The sequence below is a fragment of the Eretmochelys imbricata genome, chromosome 8, assembly GCF_965152235.1.
Source record: "Eretmochelys imbricata isolate rEreImb1 chromosome 8, rEreImb1.hap1, whole genome shotgun sequence".
Lineage (NCBI taxonomy): Eukaryota > Metazoa > Chordata > Testudines > Cheloniidae > Eretmochelys > Eretmochelys imbricata.
In genome coordinates this window covers 215,635-237,271 of record NC_135579.1, presented here as the reverse complement: position 1 = coordinate 237,271, position 21,637 = coordinate 215,635, and the positions used below count along the sequence as shown (strand labels likewise).

Here is a 21,637-nt window from a genome sequence, read left to right as displayed (position 1 = left end):
ATGAGTGCAGGGGACTGGACTATACCTCTCAAGGTTCCTTCCAGTCCTATGATTCTATCTTGAACAACAGTTAAGGAAGGTTAGAACATAAGAATGGCCATACTGGGTCAGACCAAAGGTCCATTCAGCCCAGTATCCTGTCTACCGACCAGGGGCCAATTCCAGGTGCCCCAGAGGGAGTGAACTTAACAGGTGGTGATCAAGTGATCTCTCTCCTGCCATTCATCTCCACCCTCTGACGAACAGAGGCTAGGGACACCATTTCTTACCCACTCTGGCTAATAGCCATTAATGGACTTAACCTCCATGAATTTATCCAGTTCTCTTTAGTAACCAGTTTGGTTTGGTTTGGCTTTGTTGGGGGGATGGTTGGGGGAGAGGTGGTGCTTTGTCTCTCCCTTCATTGGTTTTAAAACTAAATTGGTACAAGGGTGAGAAGTTAGATTGACACTCTGGAGAAATAAGCTCTCCTCTTAGAGAGTTCAGCAGAAGTTCAAGCTTCCTTGATATAACATGGTCCCCCTGCCAGATGTACGTCAACTTTGATCTGGGGGGCTTCCTCTGTGACTGAAGAGTAGTTCTTCCTCTGACAACTGGCACTGGTTTTTGCTGAGACTGGTGGCATGTATGGTGGATATTTTGCATGTCCAGTATAAGCCAGGCTGAGATCAGTTCTAACATATCAGCCATTGAAACAGTTGTCAAGTTACATCAACTTTGTCCCTGGGGACCACATTTTTAAAGGTATTTGGTATAGCTGCACTCAGCTTTGCAATGCTGAAGTCTCGTTTTTCTAAAAAGGGATTTAGGCATTTAGGAGCTGAAATCCTATTGATAATGCCTAAATCCCGTTAGAAAATGAGACTTGGGCTTCTAAGTCAGTTAGGCATTGTAACGCTGAGTGCAGCAACACCTAAATACCTTTAAAAATCTGGGCCTAACAGTGTAGGCTAACTTTGAGTTAGTAGGGAAAGGCTCTGTATCCTATTCCCAATTCCTGATTTTTTTTTTTCCCCTGTTCCCCTACAGTATTTTTTCAGAATCTAGGAAATAACTTGTGTTAAGAGTCACAGTGGAGAACAGTGCACAGGACTTTAGATACTGTCACCTACCAGACCAGATAAATCCAGATGACTTTTATCACTGTGATCCCTTGACACTTTTCAGTACTGTTATTTCCCAAACCTGAATCATTTTCCTTACGTAGGGCTCCCCATCACTTGCTTGTAAGGGATGGATCCATTTCCTAATAGCTGTCTACTGCCATTGCCTTCACATAACCTGCTGTGCCTTTCTGGGTATAGATATGAATTGCACTGGTTGAACAGTATAGGTGTAGAAGAAACCTTTCTTCTCCTTTCTGGGTGCATGTTGTGACTTGGATGGCTGCAGAAGGTAGATAGCAACCATTGTGCTTCTTGTTGACTAGCTTATACTGTTTTGTTTCAGACTGATATTTACTCGGAAAGGTATCCTACGAGTGGAGGGATTCTTAAATCCCCAGCAGAGTGACCCTGATGCCATGAGCCTGTGGATTCCGTCGTCTTCCCCTGCAGAGGGTATTGACCTGGAGACCTCTAAATATATCCTGGCCAATGTTGGGGACCAGTTCTGCCAACTTGTTATGTCTGAGAAGGAGGCAATGATGATGGTGGAGCCACACCGTAAGCTGTTGGTTTTACTCCTTTTAGTAATGTCTGTACAGTACAGTGGAATGGGACTGAAGCAGGGCTGTCAAGCGATTAAACATAATAGAATACCATTTATTTAAATATTTTGGGATGTTTTCTACATTTTCAAATCTATTGATTTCAATTACAACACACAATACAAAGTGTACAGTGCTCACTTCATATTTATTTTTGATATGTATTTGGACTGTAAAAAAACAAAAAATAGTATTTTTCAGTTAATCTAATATAAGTCCTGTAGGGCAATCTCTTTATCATGAAAGTTGAACTTACAAATGTAGAATTATGTACAAAAAGCTGCATTCAAAAATAAAATAATGCAAAACTTTAGAGCCTGTAAGTCCCCTCAGTCCTACTTCTTGTTTGGCCAATCGCTCAGACAAACAGGTTTGTTTACATTTGAAGGAGATAATGCTGTCTGCTTCTTGTTTACATTGTCACCTGAAAGTGAGAACAGGCATTCTCATGGCACTGTTGTAACCGGCGTTGCAAAATATTTATGTGCCAGAAGTGCTAAAGATTCCTGTGTCCCTTCATGTGTCAACCACCATTCCAGGGGACGTGTTCTGCTGTGACGGGTTCTGCTCGATAACAGTCCAAAGCAGTGCAGACTGACACATGTTCATTTTCATTATCTGAGTCAGATGCCACCAGCAGAAAGTTCATTTTCTTTTTTGGTGATTCGGGTTCTGTAACTTCTGCATTGGAGTGTTGCTCTTTCATGACTTCTGAAAGAATGCGCCACACCTTGTCCTTCCCAGATTTTGGAAGGCACTTCAGATTCTTAAACCTTGGGTCGAGTGCTGAGCTATCTTTAGAAATCTCACATTGGTATCTTCTTTACATTTTGTGAAATCTGCTGTGAAAGTGTTCTTAAAACAAATGTGCTGGGTCATCATCCAAGACTGCTGTAACATGAAATATATGGCAGACTTCAGGTAAAGCAGCAGGAGGCATACAGTTTCCCCCCCAAGGAGTTCAGTCACAAATTTAATTAATGCATTATTTTTTTAACAAGCGTCATCAGCATGGAAGCATGTCCTCTGGAATGGTGACCAAAGCATGAAGGACCGTAAGAATGTTTAGCATATCTGGCACATAAATACTTTGCAATGCCGGCTACAAAACTGCATGCAAATGCCTGTTCTCGCTTTCTGGTGACACTGTAAATAAGAAAAAGGCAGCATTATCTCCTGGAAATGTAAACAAACTTGTTTGTCTTAGCGATTGGCTGAAAATGAAGTAGGTCTGAGTGGTCTTTTAGGCTCTGAAGTTTTACATTGTTTTGTTTTTGAGTGCAGTTATGTAAAAAACCAGCCAAACAAAAAAAACCCCTACAGTGGTAAGTTGCACTTTCACGACAGAGATTGCACTACAGTAATTGTATAGGGTGAATTGAAAAATTCTATTTCTTTTGTTTATCATTTCTCCAGTGCAAATTTGTAATAAATAATATATATTGTATTCTATGTTGTAATTGAAATCAAAGTGTATGTGAAAATGTAGAAAATCATCAAAAATATTTATTAAATTCCAATTGGTATTCTATTTAACAGTGCAATGAAAACTGTGGTTAATCACAATTTTTTTAATGGTGATTAATTTTTTTGAGTTAATCACGAGAGTTAACTGCAATTAATCGACAGCCCTAGACTGAAGGAATACATTTTGATCCTTGTAACACTTCTGCTTTCCTTTTTCCAAAGAGGAGGTTGTGTTTCTTCCTCTAGAGTGTGTGAGAAACTGAGACCATCTTCAGAGAGTTTCCTCTTCCGTCAGAATAGTTTGTCCTGTGAAAGAACAAATAAGTTGCCAGAAACTGTTAATTCCATATTAAATAAGGAAATGCAAAAATTATTTCCCTTCAGCAACTGACTGACCCAAGACCCTGAGAAAATGAAATGAATGTAATCTACTGTTCACATGGGCAGCTCTACTTTGGGATGGAGTAAGACTTTGGGCCACTGATCATGGATGCATATGCTATTTATTGCAATTTCTTAATGGCAGAACTTATTGAATCCACTGCTGACTGCCTGTACGACCAAAATTCACTCCTTTGCACCACACTAACCATAGTACAGCCCTCATCTCACCATCTTGCCTCTGAAATGCTCCAAGAAAAAGCTGAGCTTTAGTGTGTTGGGAGGCTAATGGTTCTGGGTTTGGTGGTCTGGGATGTCTGTGTGTGTGTTTGCCAAATTGCACATCTCTAGTTGTAAACTTTCAACTGCATGTGCTCAGAATACATTTGTCAAACCTTCATCAAAACCAATTAATTTCAAGCATAACAAAATCGCAAAGTTCCTAATAAGCTCTGTTCAGGGGTTCAGCATCCAAATGTTAAGATGCTTTGATTCAACCCTGCCAGAATGTACTTAAACACTTTTTCCTCTGCATTAAAAAAGAAAGTGTAACTTTCCTTAACTCAGATGGTTCAAAATTTTCTTCACACTTACAAAATCAACTTTACATTTTGGCGGAAACCATGAACAGAAAGCCTTCCTGTTGAAAAAAATTTCTTTAAGAAATTGCATATGTGAAAAATGGGAAACAATATTTTTGTAATTAAATATATTTTCTGTTTAAGAGTTAGTAAGAACCAGTGGGTTTTCTCTGACTTTGCAACTCTTTTACATAATTTTTCAGCATGGATGTTGTGAATGTTATCTAGATTTAAATTGTTCCAATTTTGAAAAAGGTAAACTAAATTCTTTGACAAACCTACCAACATTTACAAACTGTAATCCTACAGATTTTAGTTTATATTTACATGAATTCAGATAAATGCTCATGAATTTTGATACATATTAGCAGTTTCACACCCATGCCCGCCTTATATGCCTATTGTATGTGCTCCTCAGATACAGTTAATTCTTTAGTCACCCATCCACTGGTTCCGTATGCACGCACACCCCCAGACCTGCTAATTCTATGGCTTTTCCACATAGACACCTCTAGTTTGTGGGGAAATCTCTGCCAATTGGCTGCCTTTCCCCTACCACAGGGTCCTAGTGCCCCCTATCTCCACTGCCAGGGCAGACTGACTGAGCCTGCCCTTCCCCCTCAGACCCTTCCCTTTTCCAGCGGGACCCTCCACCAGCACAGGGGGCCCCCTGCCCTCGGTCACCACTCCTGCCCCATGCTGGGCAAGGAGGCAGCCCCGTCCCTCACCCCCAGTGAGGCTACAGTCAGGGGTAACAGCAGGGGAGGAGGTGCACGCAGCACCCACAACGGGGGAGGCGAGGGAGATTCCTGGACCTGAGAGGGTTCCTAGGAGTACATGCAGTGACAGTGGTGGGGGTGAGTGTGCTGCTGGGGGAGCAGGAAAGGGGGGCTCCTCCCTCAGAGCTCGCTGCTGCTGGCAGGGAAAGGGCTGGGGGGGAGTCCTCTCCGGCCCCTGTCCCGGAGCAGTCTGCCTGTACCCCAAACTCATCCCCAGCCCTGCCTCACCCCAGAGCCCACACTCCCAGCCAGATCTTTCAGCACCCCACCACACCCTCAATCCTCTGCCCGAGCCCCCTCCAACACCACAAACCCCTCATCTCCAGTCCCAGCCAGGGCCCTCATCCCCTTGCACCGCAACCCTCTGCCCCAGCCCTGAGTGTCTCTAACCCCTCAGCCCCACCACAGTGCCCTCACCCCCCACACTCCTCCTCTTACCCTGAGCCCCTCCGACACCCCAAACCCCTCATTCCCAGCCCCAGACAAAGCCCTCACCCCCTACACCCCTACTCTTGCCCTGAGCCCCTTCCATACCCCAAACCCCTCATCTGCAGCCTCACCCCACAGCCCTCACCCCTGCACCCCCTCCCATCCCCAGAGCCCCTTCCATACCCCAAACCCCTCATCTGCAGCCTCACCCCACAGCCCTCACCCCTGCACCCCCTCCCATCCCCAAACTCCCTCCCAGAGCCTTGGGCAGGTGGGGGGCAGAGTTGGGGCGGGTTCTGGGTACCACCAGAATTTCTACAAACCTGTCACCCCTCCTGGTGAAGTACTCGTTCTGTTAATACCTAATAGACTCTCAGATCAACTCCCCACCTTTCTCTGGATCTTCCTGCCTCTGCTTTCACTAGCAACAATGAAGAGAGTGAAAATACTGCTGCCTCTTGTCTCATTAGAGAAATTGTTGCCTAACCAGTGAGGTCCCAGTCAGTGGGTAAGGTTCCTGGAGTGCTCCTCTACCCCCCCCCCCTTTGAAAATCCAACAACAACAATCCAAGCCTGAAACAAATGTGTTGCTGTCTCGTGGCTCCCCTCCTCTCCTCCACCCGCCAAGTCTCTGCCCTCATGCATTGCCTTTGATATGCTGCCCAGTCCCCTCACATACCTCTGCTCTAGTGTGAAGGCCTGTATCCTCCCATCCTGCTATCTTTAGGGGGTGCCCCGTTGTGCAGCCCCCATCCAAGAAGAACTCCAGGATCTTCAGGGGAAGGGACATGCCTCTTCCCACACCCAACAGGGCCTGGCTTGGCTGACAGACTGAGCTATGCTAGATCCAGCTCTGCCAGTGCAAGGAGAAGATCCGTTCCTTGGTGATATAGGTGTTTAACCCATTACATGCGTATATGCAGAGGATGGCCATAGTGGAAAGGGGAAAAGTAGCCAATTGGAGGGAATATTCCCTACAGATCTGTCAGTCTGAAAACCCAGGAAGCTGGTAGGTCTATGATAAATTACTAAAATCATATGCTTGTCATCTATAGAGGTCTTTAAAACTTTATTTACAGATAGTAATTAATATAAGGTTTTCTAGTTTCACAGAAGTTTCTGTAAGTTCTCTTATACCTTTTGCTGAAACTCTGTGTGGATCACACAAAATACCCCTGTGCTTCTTACAGCTCTTGGAGGCTTGTTTTTTTCCCCTTTTCCAATGGTAGAAATAAGTTTCACAAGATCAGTACTGCAGATGTCAAACTGTTCTCTCCCAAACTCCCCTCAGGAAGTCTTGTCTCAATGAATGGTTCTATCTGCGGTGCTTCTAAGATATTTCCAAATTCACTTGGGAGAAATGGAATTAAAGCACTGTATTTGAAGCTTTTCCTGCCCACAGGTCTCTTTCAGTACTCCCAAATAGCTTTTGCATATAGACATACTCCGGTGAAGACTGTCCTGTGCTTGAAGATAGCAAGTGGGGTTACGCACTGGGCTATACAATCCGTTATCCAAGCGTTCATTCCTGAAATGTTCCTCCTTTTCTTTGTAGAGAAAGTAGCCTGGAAGCGAGCTGTCCGTGGTGTGAGGGAGATGTGCGATGTATGTGAGACAACCCTCTTCAATATTCATTGGGTTTGTCGCAAATGTGGTTTTGGAGTCTGTCTGGACTGTTATCGACTGAGGAAGAACCGTCCACGTAGCGGTGAGTACCAGATTTGTCCACACCCCTTTAACTGGCTAGTTTCCAGGTAAAAAACTCCTGAGAGCTAGCTGGAGTTTTTAAGGGTGAGTTAGGGAGTACTGACGTGAGAGGTTGGAGGGGTTTGACAGAGTGGGGGAGGTTTTTTCTGTTCTGTTCTGCCCTGTACTCCCCTGTTGTCACCCTGTCTTCACTGTTCTTCAAGTGCTTGCTCATGTTGTTTCCAAGTAGGTGTGGATGCACTGCGTTCACAGTCGTTGGAAGGTTTTTCCCTTAGTGGTACCTGTTGGGTCGGGTGTGGAGACTCCTGGAATCGAGCCTTCATGGCGGTGTATATAGGTCCTTGCCAACCTACCGCCTCTTCAGTTCCTTACTGCCAGTGACAGTCAGAGCTGCGTGTCTCTCTTGCCTTGGCAAGCATTTTCCCTAGTGATCTGACTTTTGATTATCCTGTAGTTAAGTAGTAGTTAGTTAAGTAGAAGTGGGGGGCTTCCCCCCCTTGGGCTCCAGGAGCATGCTTCAATCCCAAGGGTTTAAGCCATGTGACACCTGCCACAAGCCAATGCCAACAGGGGACCCCACGACTCCTGCCCTAAGTGTCTTGGGGAGGCACATCAGATCAGATCACTGCAAGATGTGCAAAGGGTTCCACCCAAGAACAAGAAGGAAAGGTACTTCAGGCTCTAAGAACTCCTTACGGAGGCAGCTCTCTGTCCCCAGCCGGCTCTGGGCCAGCAGGAGGCTGCACTGAGCACCTCCATGTGGAGCGCTCCGGCCTCCGTTAAAGAAACAGCACCGAGGAAGGACTGTAGGCATAGAGCCCCTCAACACTGTCACTGCCCGATGCTGAAGCCCGCGGAGGCAACACAGCACCACTTGGGCTCACTGGTGCCACATAAGCGGCACAAGAAGACCGATAGAGGGCGCTCGCCCACGGTGACAGCAGCTGGGTCTAACAGCACCACCGTGCAGGGGCATCTGGTGCCGGTCTCACAGGAGCCAGCACTATTGACTTTGGGCCTGCAAAGGGGTCCGGCGAGTCCGATGCTTTGGGTTTCTCCTGCTAGAGTGTGCCATGTGGAGGAGCTGGAGCTCCCTTTCACGCCGAACACATTTGAGGCGGCAAGGGGCTTGATTGCCATGACGGCTCCACAGTCCTCCAGCACTGCAAGGTGCAGCGATGATGAGGCACCGCTTGCCTTCTCTGCTTGGCACCGCCATGGTCTCCGCACTCAGGTTCCTCATCGTTGGACTCGGAGGTGGATTCCTACTATGCTAGGCGCAGTCGGCACCGATTGGCGCGGCGGCACCACAGGCAGCAGGTGGGGATGGTGGTGTGCAGGCGCAATGGCACCATGGCTGCGCAATGGCTTTTCTGGACCCCGTGGTCATACCACCAGACCCCGGGCACTTTACTCCAGGGACTCACAGTCTGTAATTTCAGAAGGACGCGCCCCTATACCACCTCTGCACTGTCCCTCACCTCAAGGCAACGAGTCCTCTCTTTTCATGGTGCAGAGCCCCGTCCAGGTCCTGGCTCCACCATGGGCACCAAGGCCACTGTCGGTGCTGAACAGCATGGCACTGAGCAGGATGCATCCAGAGGGACAAGAGGGCCTGGTACCATCTAGGACTTAGTCATCATCCTCACCAGATGAGATGGTGGCGGGTCTTCGTCCTCTGGGCTGTCCCCCAGTGATGATAGAGCGCAGCAGGAACTGTTGCGCAGGGTCACCCATAACATGGGGCTACAGGCCGAGGAGGTGGTCGAGTCTGAGGTCCCCTTGGTGGACACGCTAACCCCTGAGGAGCCATCAAGAGTGGCACTGCCACGCATTAAAACGATCCAAGCCACTACGAATACTTTGTGGCAGACTCTTGCCTCATTCCTCTCACAGCTGAGGGGGTGGAGAGGAAGTGATGCTGATGCCCCGTTCGCACCATTCTTGACCGCCGCATTGGAGCAACAGCTGATGGCACCGACAACACCGGCCTTGGTGCGCGAAGTGTACTTGGAGGTCGGGGTAGAGAAGCGAGTGTGCACCCCAAAACCCCCTTCCCTCGGGGCCTACCCCGGTGGTCCAGTCCTCAGCCTCATCCCCGGACAAGGTGGTGGCGGGGCCCTTGAGTGCCAGCCTGCCAGAGGACTTCAGAGAGCACCAGGCCCTGCTTCGCTGGATGGCTGAGAAGTGATGGGCCTGGAGGTACAGGAGATGGCCGAACAGGCAGACACCCTGTTCAGCGTGCTCTTGGCATCTACTCCTGCCCGTGTTGCAGGTGCATGATGGGAGTCTTAAAAATAGCCAAGGCCCTCTGGCAAACCCCATCATCCATGCCTCCCAGCCAAGGGGTTTGAATATTTGTAAACCCACCTGCCTCCAGGCTCACTGGTCCTCTCTGCGGCCAAAGAGAAGGACAAACGGGCACACTAGTTCAACCCCCAAAAATAGAGGCCAACAGACTGGACCTTTTTGGGAGGAAAATTTATTCCACAGCCAGCCTTCAGTTCCGGGTGGCAAACTACAAGGCTTTTTTGGGCAGATACAACTTGGGACTCCCTCCATAAGTTCAAGGAGTCCTTGGCCCAGGAGTTTGGTACCCTGGTGGAGGAGGGTACTGCAGCAGTGAGGTGCTGACTTGCTGGCTAGGGTGGTTGCATCGGTGGCGGTCATGAGGTGCCGCTCCTGGCTTCCAACTGCTGGCCTGTTGCGGGAAATGCCGGTCTCAAGTCAAGATCTTCCATTTGATGAGAATGGTTTCTTTGCACAGCAGACTGATGCAAGGCTGCATGGCCTAAAGGAACTCTGGCCACCCTTTGCTCTGTGGGTCTGCATATGCCACAATCAGCGAGGAAGCTGTTCCGGCTGCTGCCAAGGCTTTTTGGTTGCCTGGACAGGGGTCTGCAAGGAGAAGGGATAGAGACACGAGCTTTAGTCATCATCACCCTTCCTCCTCCCACTCACCCATGCACCCCAGCCTGGCAAAGCATCCTGGGGGCCAGAAGCACTCATTTTGAAGGTGTTCTTGAGGTGCGTCCCATTCAACTCCCCAGATCCACCTTGTTCTTTCATCAGTGTCTTTGTCCCTACCATTCAGTCTGGTTGTAGATCACCTCAGATCACTGGATGCTAGAGACAGTATCCCAGGGTTACACCCTGCAATTATCGGCTGCAACTCCCTCCCATTCCACCCCCTTCCTTGTCCCTCTTCAGTGACCCTTCTCACAAGCAGCTTCTCATTCAAGAGGTCGGGAGCTTCCTGCATCTGGGGGCGATGGAGGGAGTCCCTCGGGACATGAAAGGAAAAGGGTTCTACTCCTACTTCTTAATCCCAAAAGCAAAAGATGTCCTCAGACACTTTCTGGACCTGCGATGCCTCAACAAGTCTCTCAAGAAGCTGAAGTTTTGCATGGTCTCCCTGGCCTCCATCATCCCCTCCTGGATCCAGGAGACTGGTATGCCGCCCTTGACTTGAAGGATGATTATTTCCATATTTCAAAGTCAGACTTTTCCTTTGTTTCATAGTGAGTGGACACCATTTCCAATTCATGGCGCTGCCCTTTACCCTTTCATCACCCCCAATGGTGTTCATAAAATATACAGCACCAGTGGCTGCTTACCTGAGGTGTTGAGGGGTCCAGGTCTTCCTGTATCTCGATGATTGGATCATCAAGGGCAGGTCTCGGGAACAAGTGCAGAGGAGCCTCCAACTTTGCCACCGCACTGTTTACCCCTTTCTCCAGATCATTTATGAATAAGTTGAATAGGATTGGTCCTAGGACTGACCCTTGGGGAACGCCACTAGTTACCCCTCTCCATTCTGAAAATTTACCATTTATTCCTTCCCTTTGTTCCCTGTCTTTTAACCGGTTCTCAATCCATGAAAGGATCTTCCTTCTTATCCCATGACAACTTAATTTACATAAGAGCCTTTGGTGAGGGACCTTGTCAAAGGCTTTCTGGAAATCTAAGTACACTGTGTCCACTGGATCCCCACATGTATGTTTGACCCCCTCAAAGAACTCTAATAGATTAGTAAGACATGATCTCCCTTTACAGAAACCATGTTGACTTTTGTGCAACAATTTATGCTTCTCTGCGTGTCTGATAATTTTGTTCTTTACTATTGTTTCAACTAATTTGCCCAGTACTGACGTTAGACTTACCAGTCTGTAATTGCCAGGTTCACCTCTAGAGCCCTTCTTAAATATTGGCATTACATTAGCTATTTTCCAGTCACTGGGTACAGTAGCTGATTTATAGGACAGGTTACAAACCATAGTTGTTAATTCTGCAATTTTCACATTTGAGTTCTTTCAGAACTCTTGGGTGAATGCCATCTGGTCCCGGTGACTTGTTACTGTTAAGTTTCTCAATTAATTCCAAAACCTCCTCTAGTTGCACTTCAATCTGTGACAATTCCTCAGATTTGTCACCTACAAATGACGGCTCAGGTTTGGGAATCTCCCGAACATCCTCAGCCATGAAGACTGAAGCAAAGAATTCATTTAGTTTCTCTGCAATGACTTTATCGTTTTTAAGTGCTCCTTTTGTAACTCGATCGTCCAGGGGCGCCACTGGTTGTTTAGCAGGCTTTCTGCTTCTGATGTAATTAAAAAATATTTTGTTGTTTTTGGTTTTTATTACCTTTTGAGTTTTTGGCTAGCTGTCCTTCAAACTCCTTTTTGGCTTTTTTTATTACATTTTTACATTTAATTTAATTAAATACATTTAATATTCAGGTCTTGTGTTACAGCAGCACAGCTACGGAGCTGTGGCAATGCTCTTGTAGTGCTGTAGTGCAGATGCTTTCTATAGTTACGGAAGCGGGTTTTCTATCACTGTGGTAGCTAGGTTGATGGAAGCATTCTTTTGTCAACCTAGGTGCGCCTACACCACGGGTTAGGTTAGCATAGCTATGACAAATGCACCCCCTGAGCAGTGTAGTTATGTCTATCTAAATTTTAAGTGTAAATCAGGCCTAACTTGAGCTAACTGTTGCAGTGAAGAAATACGTACAGAAACAGCCTGCTGCACTGTAAAGCCTGAGTGACTTTTGCAAGGTAGTAAATGGTCTGGTTCTGTCCATTTCAGAGACAGAGGAGATTGGTGATGAGGAGGTTTTCTCATGGTTGAAGTGTGCAAAGGGGCAGTCCCATGAACCGGAGAATCTTATGCCAACACAGATCATCCCTGGAACAGGTAATACTTGAACTCCTTCCTTCTGGTTTCTAGATATCTTCTTCCCTATTTTGGGAAGCAGGAGAGGAGGCAGTGTGATAGTTTTGTTTTCTAGTTGTCTCCTTATTTGGGAAGGATCAGGGAGGAGGTAATATGGGGGAGGGGGAAGACATTCTCTTGGAGGAAGGTGTGGAGAAAAAGATGAAAATAGTGCAGATGAGAATGAGTTGCTAGTATAAAGTGATAAAACATATCCAGTGTGCTACTCCTAAGACTTGCAGATACAAAGCACATGACTCTTGTTTTAATTTTCAGAAGTCTTTTCAAAAGATATGAACCAAATGTAGTTTAATTTATGGGGAAGGTACTAGTGCTCTTGTCCTCTGAAGGAAAATATAAGTATTCGGTGTTATAATGGCATTTCTGACTGGATTTTGAAAGCCAGTCCTATGTGAGCATAGTTATGCAGCACTCTCTGGTTAACATATGTATCTTGATCATGAAGCCTTAAAATTAAGGATTCTTGTGACTAGGCGGAAAAATTGGTCCTGAAGTTCAGTCAAGGCCTCACTTCATAGTTTTTATGAGCATATGTACGAAAACTTGTAACTTTCTTTCTAGCTCTTTATAATATAGGAGACATGGTACATGCAGCCAGAGGCAAATGGGGAATTAAAGCCAACTGTCCATGTATTAACCGGCAGAACAAATCTGTGTTGAGACCTGCTGTCACAAATGGGATGTCACAGGTACGTGAGCTGGGAATCCATGGATAGAATTCCTGTGCTTGACCTTTGTGGACACTGGATATTGCATTCGTAGATTTTAAGGCCAAAAGGGAGGGGCCATTAGTACATTTAGTCTGACCTCTGTATAACATGGCACTTAGAATCTCAGCAGTTTCTGCTGGATGCCTTGACTCAGTCAGGATTATCACTGAGCATTGCTACTTCTGGCACCCAGAAACTTGTTGAGGTGGGGAGCATGTTATACACAATCTTCGCATGCTGGATGTCTGTGCTAGGCTTGTTTTTTATTTTGTAGAAATTTTTGTAAAAGACTTATGGTATCTCTGCCAAAACCTTGAAGGAAAGGTACATTGGGGAATATGCCAGCAATGCATTTACTTTATTTCTTATGGCTTTCTGAAATATTATGCTGATTTGACATATGTATAGATTTTGTTCTTTGATAAAATTAGCAGGATGATTATGATGTTGGGGGGGCGTCAAACATCCACATATAAGCAATAAAATAGCACAGCTGGGCAAAGTTTTGAGAAACAATCCTTGACACTTGGAATGGTTGACTGCTTCTTGGAATAGATCTAGAACACACAAGAAGACGCTATTCTCTACTTAATTATAAGTAACACAAATGAGTTAATTCAAGAAGGAGTAGTAGCTTGAGCCACTAATTGATAGTGACCACATTATAATTAGGTAGGTTCAGCATCCTACAAGAAGAAAGGGTATCAAAAAGTGACACTACATTTTAAGAAGGGAGATTTCAATAAAATGAGAAAGTTAATCAAAAAGACTGTTTTACTTCCTTTACTTTTAAATTTAGAGGTGGCATAGATGCTACTTACAAAAATATGTCTCAAAAGGCATGTGTACTGATGAACAAAAAGGAAATGAAGAAGCCAAGGGATAAACCATTATGGCTCAATGGTACATTAGAGAGGATATTTGAGCCAAAAAAAATCCTTCAAAATTTGAAAATCTGATCCAAGTGAAATCACTAAATATGAGCATAAATTACATCAGGAAAATGTGAGAGGAGTATTAGAAGTGCCAGACAGTATGAGGATATTGCTGAGAAGCTAAATGATTTCTTTAGTTCTTGATGTGTGGGGTGGCCCGGGAGTGCCGCAGGTGCTTTGGGGGGGCAGCAGCACGCGGCCCAGGACCTCCGCTGGTGCTGGGTGGGGTGGGGATGGTTGGCAGGGCTGGCAGGCTCCCTACCTGGCTTCGCATCTCCCTGGAATCGGCGACATTCCCCTCCCTCAGCACCTAGGCGGAGGCATGACCAGGCACCTCTGTGTGCTGCCTTCACCCCAAGCACCGGCTCCGCAGCTCCCAATGGCCAGGAACCACAGCCATTGAGAGCTGTGGGGGCGGCACCTGCAGGTGGAAGCAACACACAGAGCTGCCTGGTTATGCCTCCGTCTAGGAGCTGAGGGATGTTGTGGCTTCCAGGGAGCCCCCCAAGGTAAGCGCCCTCACCGCATCCTGTGCTTCTGCCCCCTCCCACACCCAAACTCATGCTGCAGCTGGGGGAGGGGAGTGTGGTGGCTCAAGACTGCCTTAGCAGCGGCCGATGTGACTGGCCCAGGGGCTGCCTGAGCTACTCGGGTGGCCCTCAGGCCAGGCGCACCAGGCACCGCAGAAGTCACGGAGATCACAGAAAGTCACGGAATCCGTGACCTCTGTGACAAACTCGCAGCCTTAGTCATGATATAGTAGTCTAACTAGCACAGTTTCTGTAAAGAAAAACTCTCTCTCTAATCTGTTAGAATTCTCTGACTGTTTCAATACAGTTGTGGATAAAGGAGAAGCGGTTGATGTAACTATTTAGACTTTCAAAAGACCTTTGATAAAGTCTCACTCAAGACAGGCAAGGAAAATAATCATTAATGAGAAATAAGCTACAGTACTGTCATAAGTCAGAGTGGAATTAAATAGTCAATTTTCGTCATGGCAAAAGATTAACATCAGGATGTCACAAGGTTCTGTAATAAGTCCAGTGTTTAATACATTCTTATTAATGATCTGGAAAGGGGAGTGAGTAGTCAGAGAGAAATTTTCTTGTAACAGTTATTTAGATAAGTGAGAGAAGATTGTTAGGAAGTTGAGAGAGACCTAAACATGCTAGGTGAATGGGCAGCATGGTGACAAATGAAGCTCAATGACTGCAAGTTGCAGGGAAAAAAATCAACTGTAATGGACCATACAAGGTTTTAAAATGAAATAACTCTGGAAAGGAACCTGGGTATCATTGTAGAGCTTAGTGAGGAGGCAGTGTGGTCTAATGGATAAAGCGCTGGACTGGGACTTGGGAGTCCTGGGTTCTATTCCTGACTTGGCCACTCAGGGGATAAAGATGCTTCCCTTTGAAAAGTGACTTGAGATCTACTGGTGAAAAATAGTATAAGAGATAGGCATTTATTAATATTTACTATTTGCTTAATGAAAACCCCCACTCAGTGTGCAGCTGCAGGAACGGAATGGGATTGAGAATAGTATAGAAAGTCATATGATGCCTTTGTTTAAATCAGTGGATGCTGGATTAGGTGAAGTGTGGTCTGATAAGTCTGGCATTTCATATGTGCCTATGTTTTATTGCCAGTATGAAATATTTATTCAGATTTCTAAAATGTGACTATGGGCACCTATCCTGAGGTGCCTATCCCATAAAATAAAAACACAAAGTAATTCCAAAAGACTGCTCATAAATATATTCTCATGTGTTAGTGTAGCACTTAAAGACCCCAGTTAGGTATCAGAACCCCATTGTGGGGAGGTGAGAAGGGCAAAGTAACATTGAAACAATCTCAATATTTATTGGGATTGGGGCTCCACTGTGCTAGGTGATAGAGATGGATACATACAGTCCTGCCCCAGATTAACAGTATAAAATAGCATACTGAGAGCTGGAGCAGTGGACACAATAAAAATTTGTACATTACATTACATTACATTACATTCATTTCCAAAAATTCACTATTTTAAAATGCATTCATAAAAGTACAGATCTGATTGGTCACTGAACATTCAAATCATGAAGGTCTTTAAGCCATTTCCAGGATCTTCGTAGCTTTGGAGTTAGAAAATCAATCTCAACGTTCTTTTAAGACAAAACATATTAAGCCTTCTACCAGCCTCACAGCCCACCCTAGTGATAGACTATCACTATGTCATATTGTTGTTGTCTGGTTAACTTCCCCCCCCCCGGTCCATCAAAAATGTAGTTTCCTCCCCAGAGTCAGCATTTGACTGCAGCACATGTAATCTTTTGTTTTTAGCTTCCCAGTATAAATCCTGGTGCATCAGCCTCTGGAAGTGAGGGCACCTTCTCTAGTGGGGCAGGAGCAGCAGGATTGGGGCAACTAGAAATGGACACTGATCCTAAACCTGAGGCCACAGATGGAAGAACTGAGGATTCTGCGAAAATAGAGACCTCGCCAACCAGCAACCCCACTGAAACAAAATCTAGCAGGCCACTATGTCCAGAAACATCCCCCTCATCAGCCTTGCACTGGCTTGCAGATTTAGCAACACAAAAAGCAAAAGAAGAAACAAAAGGTGAGGCAAAGATCTCCCCCTTAATGTTTGGAAGCAAAGGAGTGCTGCTTGGTTACCATCCTTGGAGGGAGTCCTTAGTGCTTAGGGAAGACCAGCATCATTCGTCTGCACTTGCCTCTTTGGATCTTTTTTCTTTAAGTAGGGGTTAACCATGTAGAAACCTCCTGAAAGAGATGGAGAAATAACATACATGCAGGAGCTGGAGGGATATGGGAGCGGGGGAGGGAGGCTGGAGGGGTGGGCATATTTATCAGGTACCCATTTTGTTATGTATGCTGTCTTTTCTGTGAGAGTATGTAGAAATGATCTGATGTAAAGTCTGACTAACATTCCCTTCAGATAAGAATTAGTTACTTTGTGGAAACTGGTGCTAAAATTAATTTTGGTGTTTGGCTTGCATCCGATGAAGTGAGCTGTAGCTCCGGAAAGCTTATTTATGCTCAAATAAATGTGTTAGTCTCTAAGGTGCCACAAGTCCTCCTTTTCTTAATATAAAAAGTGCATTTCCTAAGCACCTAGAGGCTGAAGGTATGCTTAAGGAACTGTCAAGACTGTGACTTATTCACAAAGGCAGCATTACATTCAAGACAGGTCGGGCTAGCTCTTGTATATTGTACCTAGCTAGAAGTATGGGAATTACAGCACACAATTTTGTATTTTGTTCATGGTTATCAGTGATAGGCATTTTTTAACAATCCCAGAAAATCTCTTCTGTTTTCACTTTTCAATTTTATGTTCACAAATGTTTCCCTAGTTTTCTAGGTCAAATCAACAGTAGTGTTCTCTCTACTGCATTTAAAATCCTGCAGAAGGATTCTGTATTCATTCTGAAGAATCCAAAACTAATTTGGAAGGCAAAAGGGTCAGTTCATGAGCGTCTGATTCAAACACGAGTGCAGTTCCTTGTAAATTAAATACTTCAGGTCCAAATCATCTACTGGACCCTCCAAATTCTTAACCCACCATGATGTATTAAACCTGTTGGTGAGGCATAGCTGAAACAGGATGCTTACTTTTGCCTCATCCAGTATTGTACAATATCATTCTTGAGCCTTAACATCCAGGTAAACTGTACTGTGGTTTGTCACGGGATTATAGCCATGTTATGTTGAAGGATAATACTTGGACAGTCATCTTCACAGAACTTTCCCTTTTGTGGATCTTCAATGATGTTTGTCTCACCCAGTTGTGATTTTTCTTCCTTACAGAAGCTGGATCCCTGAGATCGGTGCTTAATAAAGAATCTCATTCGCCCTTTGGATTGGATTCTTTCAACTCCAGTACAAAAGTTTCTCCATTAACCCCAAAACTGTTTAATAGTCTCTTGTTGGGCCCAGTTGCATCTAGTAACAAAGCTGAAGGCTCCAGTCTCAGAGATCTGCTACACTCTGGGCCAGGAAAGCTGCCCCAGGTCCCACTAGATACGGGAATCCCTTTTCCTCCAGTCTTTTCTGCAGCTTCCACGGTGAGTAATGTTGTCTTTCCTGCCTTTCTTCCTGCAAAGGGAACTGTTCTAAGGGGAATTCCTTAGGGTCTGTCAGTTTTATCTACATTTCAACAGAATTCTTTTGGGACACATTGGTAGAAACAAAAGCATTATTTTTCAAAAGAGCTGTAAGATTTAACACAGTTGTTAGTTTTATGGGGCTTCATCTGGTGCAGTCATGGAGAAATGCTCTGAGGGAGGAGTTAGTCAGTTAGGTACTGCTTCCCCATAAAAGCCTGAATTAGAAGCAGTCTTTTCTCAGAGGTCCTGCTTTATTTAAGTCCATTTTATCTCTGGTGTTGGTTGAGGGGATCAAGCTATGGGACAAACTTCTAGAGGTGATTAGGTAAATCTAGAGTCTGGGTATCATGAGAAACAGTGCAAAACTTTCCTCCTTTAAAAATGCCTTTCTGTCCTAAGAATGACACACTACATTGACACAAAAAGAAAAGGAGTACTTGTGGCACCTTAGAGACTAACCAATTTATTTGAGCATGAGCTTTCGTGAGCTACAGCGCACTTCATCGGATGCATACCGTGGAAACCGCAGCAGACATTATAGACACACAGAGATCATGAAACAATACCTCCTCCCACCCCACTGTCCTTTAGATAAGCTATTACCAGCAGGACAGTGGGGTGGGAGGAGGTATTGTTTCATGATCTCTGTGTGTCTATAATGTCTGCTGCGGTTTCCACGGTATGCATCCGATGAAGTGAGCTGTAGCTCACGAAAGCTCATGCTCAAATAAATTGGTTAGTCTCTAAGGTGCCACAAGTACTCCTTTTCTTTTTGCAAATACAGACTAACACGGCTGTTACTCTGAAATCTGTCGTCATACATTGACACACACCCTTCTACCAAAAAAAAACCAACCCCAACCAACCTCTACCCCAAAAAATTAATGAAGAAAACTTAAACAATCAAAAACAAAAATGCTACCCTAACTGGACTTTTTACCCCAAAAAGAAAAGCCAGAGGTTCCATGAAATCTAGGGACTGTTGATTTTTATGTGGAATGTACTCAAATTATGCTGATGGCTGGTGGCAGACAGATAATGCAACTGAGGAACAAGGAGATACTGCCTGTCTAATATTTATAGCAGGATACTTGAACTTTTGCAGTTAGGGAAGATGGGGTCTTGACAACTTAAGTTGTTTGCCTTTGGTGGAGAGAAGAATGGAATGTGTTAAAAGGGAGAGGCGTTCATTGTCACAGAAAACCAAGGCCAATAGTTGTGAATAGATTTTTAAAAGGCTCTGAAAATATTATGACACTAAGAATATATGTAGTTCTGCCGACTAAGACGATGCAGGTGATCATCACATGCGTCAAAGCAAAGGGATTGCTTCAAGGGTCAGGAAGGAATGTCCTATATTCACCCCGTTTTCCTTAACCACATACTGTCCCTAACAACACTGTGACGAGGTGCATTATGGTTTCTTCATATTCCTCAGAGAATTGGCAGTTTTCACTGCTGTTCTTCAAATGCACACATAGGGTACAGTTAAGGTTGTTTAAGTGCCTGGTGGTGATGCCATGCAGTATCCGTATGATTAAGACAGTGGTTCTCAACCTTTTCCATACAGGTATTGAGCCAAGCCCCACTGACACTTAGCAATACGGGGCACAAAATTCTGCTCCTGAAGAGAAGCATTCAGAGCAAGCCAGTGCTGGTCAGTGAAATATTCACAAGAGCAGAGCTAAATGCATCAAGAAAAATCTATTGTTGCTTCTCTGAGCTCAAACACTCAATTAAAAACTTTGAGATGAAAGCCAATGAAGTTCAGCATGGAGTAGGAATGGCCAATGTCAAGTAATCATTTCTTTATGTAAGATATCAAAGAGGCCTGTACTAGGCTTTCCTTTATTAAAATTCACAACTTTTACAGTTTCACTTGCCATCTGCCTTGCCTCAAAAACTTCCCAGTGAATTCAACAGCGAGTCCAAATGGCTTGGAGTGCAGTCAGCAAGATTCTAGTAACAAGGTTACAGTTTTTTGTTGTAGTTTGAGCACCATTAATCCAAATACACACATCCTTGCCAGTCCAACCCTTCTGGAAGGACTGATTGTTGCAAAGCTTCAAAGACCTTTTTTCTCCCAAAGCATGTGCTCTCAGTCCACTGTAAAGCAGGCAGTTCTCATCTATGGCTTGTTCCTGCTAAGACTGTATATATGATAGCTAGGGGAAAACACTCATGTAGTTTCATACAGTTGTATTGAGAATTATTGGCCCTGAAAAGTATAAACAGCTGTTCCTGAACATCTGCAGCCATGCCATGATTTTGCCAATTAACTGCATAATTGGAGGGGGAAATACCTTTGGATTGACTGGCAATAGCAGATCCCAATATAATTCTGATATTCAAGACATAGGGTGTAATCATTGTTTTCCCAGTTATGAGGGTTGGCTGCTTTCAGTACTCACTGTGACACAACGTATGATGTTTGAAGGGCTTCCTGTCCTGCAACGTGCTTGCATCTCTCCCAGCTTGGTGTAATCTGCAGATTTTATAAGCATACTCTCCATTAATGAAAATACTGAATGCTACTAGACCCAGGACTGACCCCAATATGGGACTCCACATGATGTGCCGTCCCAATTTGACAATGAACAATTGATAAATCCTCTTTGAGTGCTGTCTTTCAACCAGTTGTGCACCCACCTTGTAGTAATTTAATCTAGACCACACACATCCCTAGTTTGCTCACAAGAATGTCATGATGGAGTATGTCAGAAGCAATACTAAAATCAAGACTTACCACATCTACCCCTCCCCCCGCTCCCATCCACTAGGCCAGTAACCCTGTCAAAGAAGACAGTTATGTCAAACGTGGTTTTCGGGGGGGGTTCCTCTTGACAGATTCATGCTGGCTATTGCTTACTACCATATCTTCTAGGTGTTTAAGAAGTGTTTAATTTATTCCAGTTTCTTTCCAGGTATAGAAGTTGAGCTGACTGGCCTATAATTCCCTGGGTTTTCTTTGTTCCCCTTTTCAAAGATACATACTCTGTTTGCCCTTCTCCAGTCCTCTGGGGCCATACCAATCCTCCATGAGTTTTCAAAGATAATTGCTAGTGGTTCTGAGATTCTTTCAGCTAGTTCCTTAAGTACCCTAGATGAAATTTATCACGCCCTGCTGATTTTTATTTATCTAAATATTCTTTAACTATCTAACTTATCTAAATAGTCTTTAACCCATTCTTTCCCTATTTTGGCTTATCTTCCTTCTTAATATTGTGTTGAGTATCTGTTCGCAATTAACTGTTTTAGTGAGGACTGAAGCAAACCAGCTTTAAACACTTCTTGAAGTCCTCAACTGTTAGCTCGCCGCCTTCATCTTTCTCTTGTTCCTAACGTATTTACAGAACCTCTTTTTGTTGTTTTCTGTCCCTGGCTAGGTGTAACTCATTTTGTGTCTTAGCCTCTCTGATTTTGTGGCTACATGCTTCTGCAATGGGAAGTTTTTTAAAAGCTATTTTGGGAGTAATGGTCTTTCTTTTATTTTAATAATTGAAATTTTCAGTTACTCCTGTTCGAAATGTCTGCCCCCTCTCACTGTTGTCAATGGGACTGAAGCCAGTGGGTACCATCAGAGAAGATGATCA

General features: G+C 44.7%; 1 protein-coding gene across 4 annotated transcripts in view; it reads left to right on the top strand.

Moving 5' to 3' along the window:
* Nucleotides 1-21,637, top strand: part of KDM3B (lysine demethylase 3B) — a 135,985-nt gene that overhangs the window by 84,702 nt on the left and 29,646 nt on the right. For all 4 annotated transcript variants that reach the window (XM_077823741.1, XM_077823742.1, XM_077823740.1 and 1 more), the window contains 6 exons: nucleotides 1,450-1,664; nucleotides 6,901-7,053; nucleotides 12,144-12,251; nucleotides 12,852-12,979; nucleotides 16,258-16,537; nucleotides 17,746-18,002. In XM_077823741.1, the coding sequence (XP_077679867.1) occupies nucleotides 1,450-1,664; nucleotides 6,901-7,053; nucleotides 12,144-12,251; nucleotides 12,852-12,979; nucleotides 16,258-16,537; nucleotides 17,746-18,002 (1,141 nt within the window). The remainder of the gene's footprint in view (nucleotides 1-1,449; nucleotides 1,665-6,900; nucleotides 7,054-12,143; nucleotides 12,252-12,851; nucleotides 12,980-16,257; nucleotides 16,538-17,745; nucleotides 18,003-21,637) is intronic.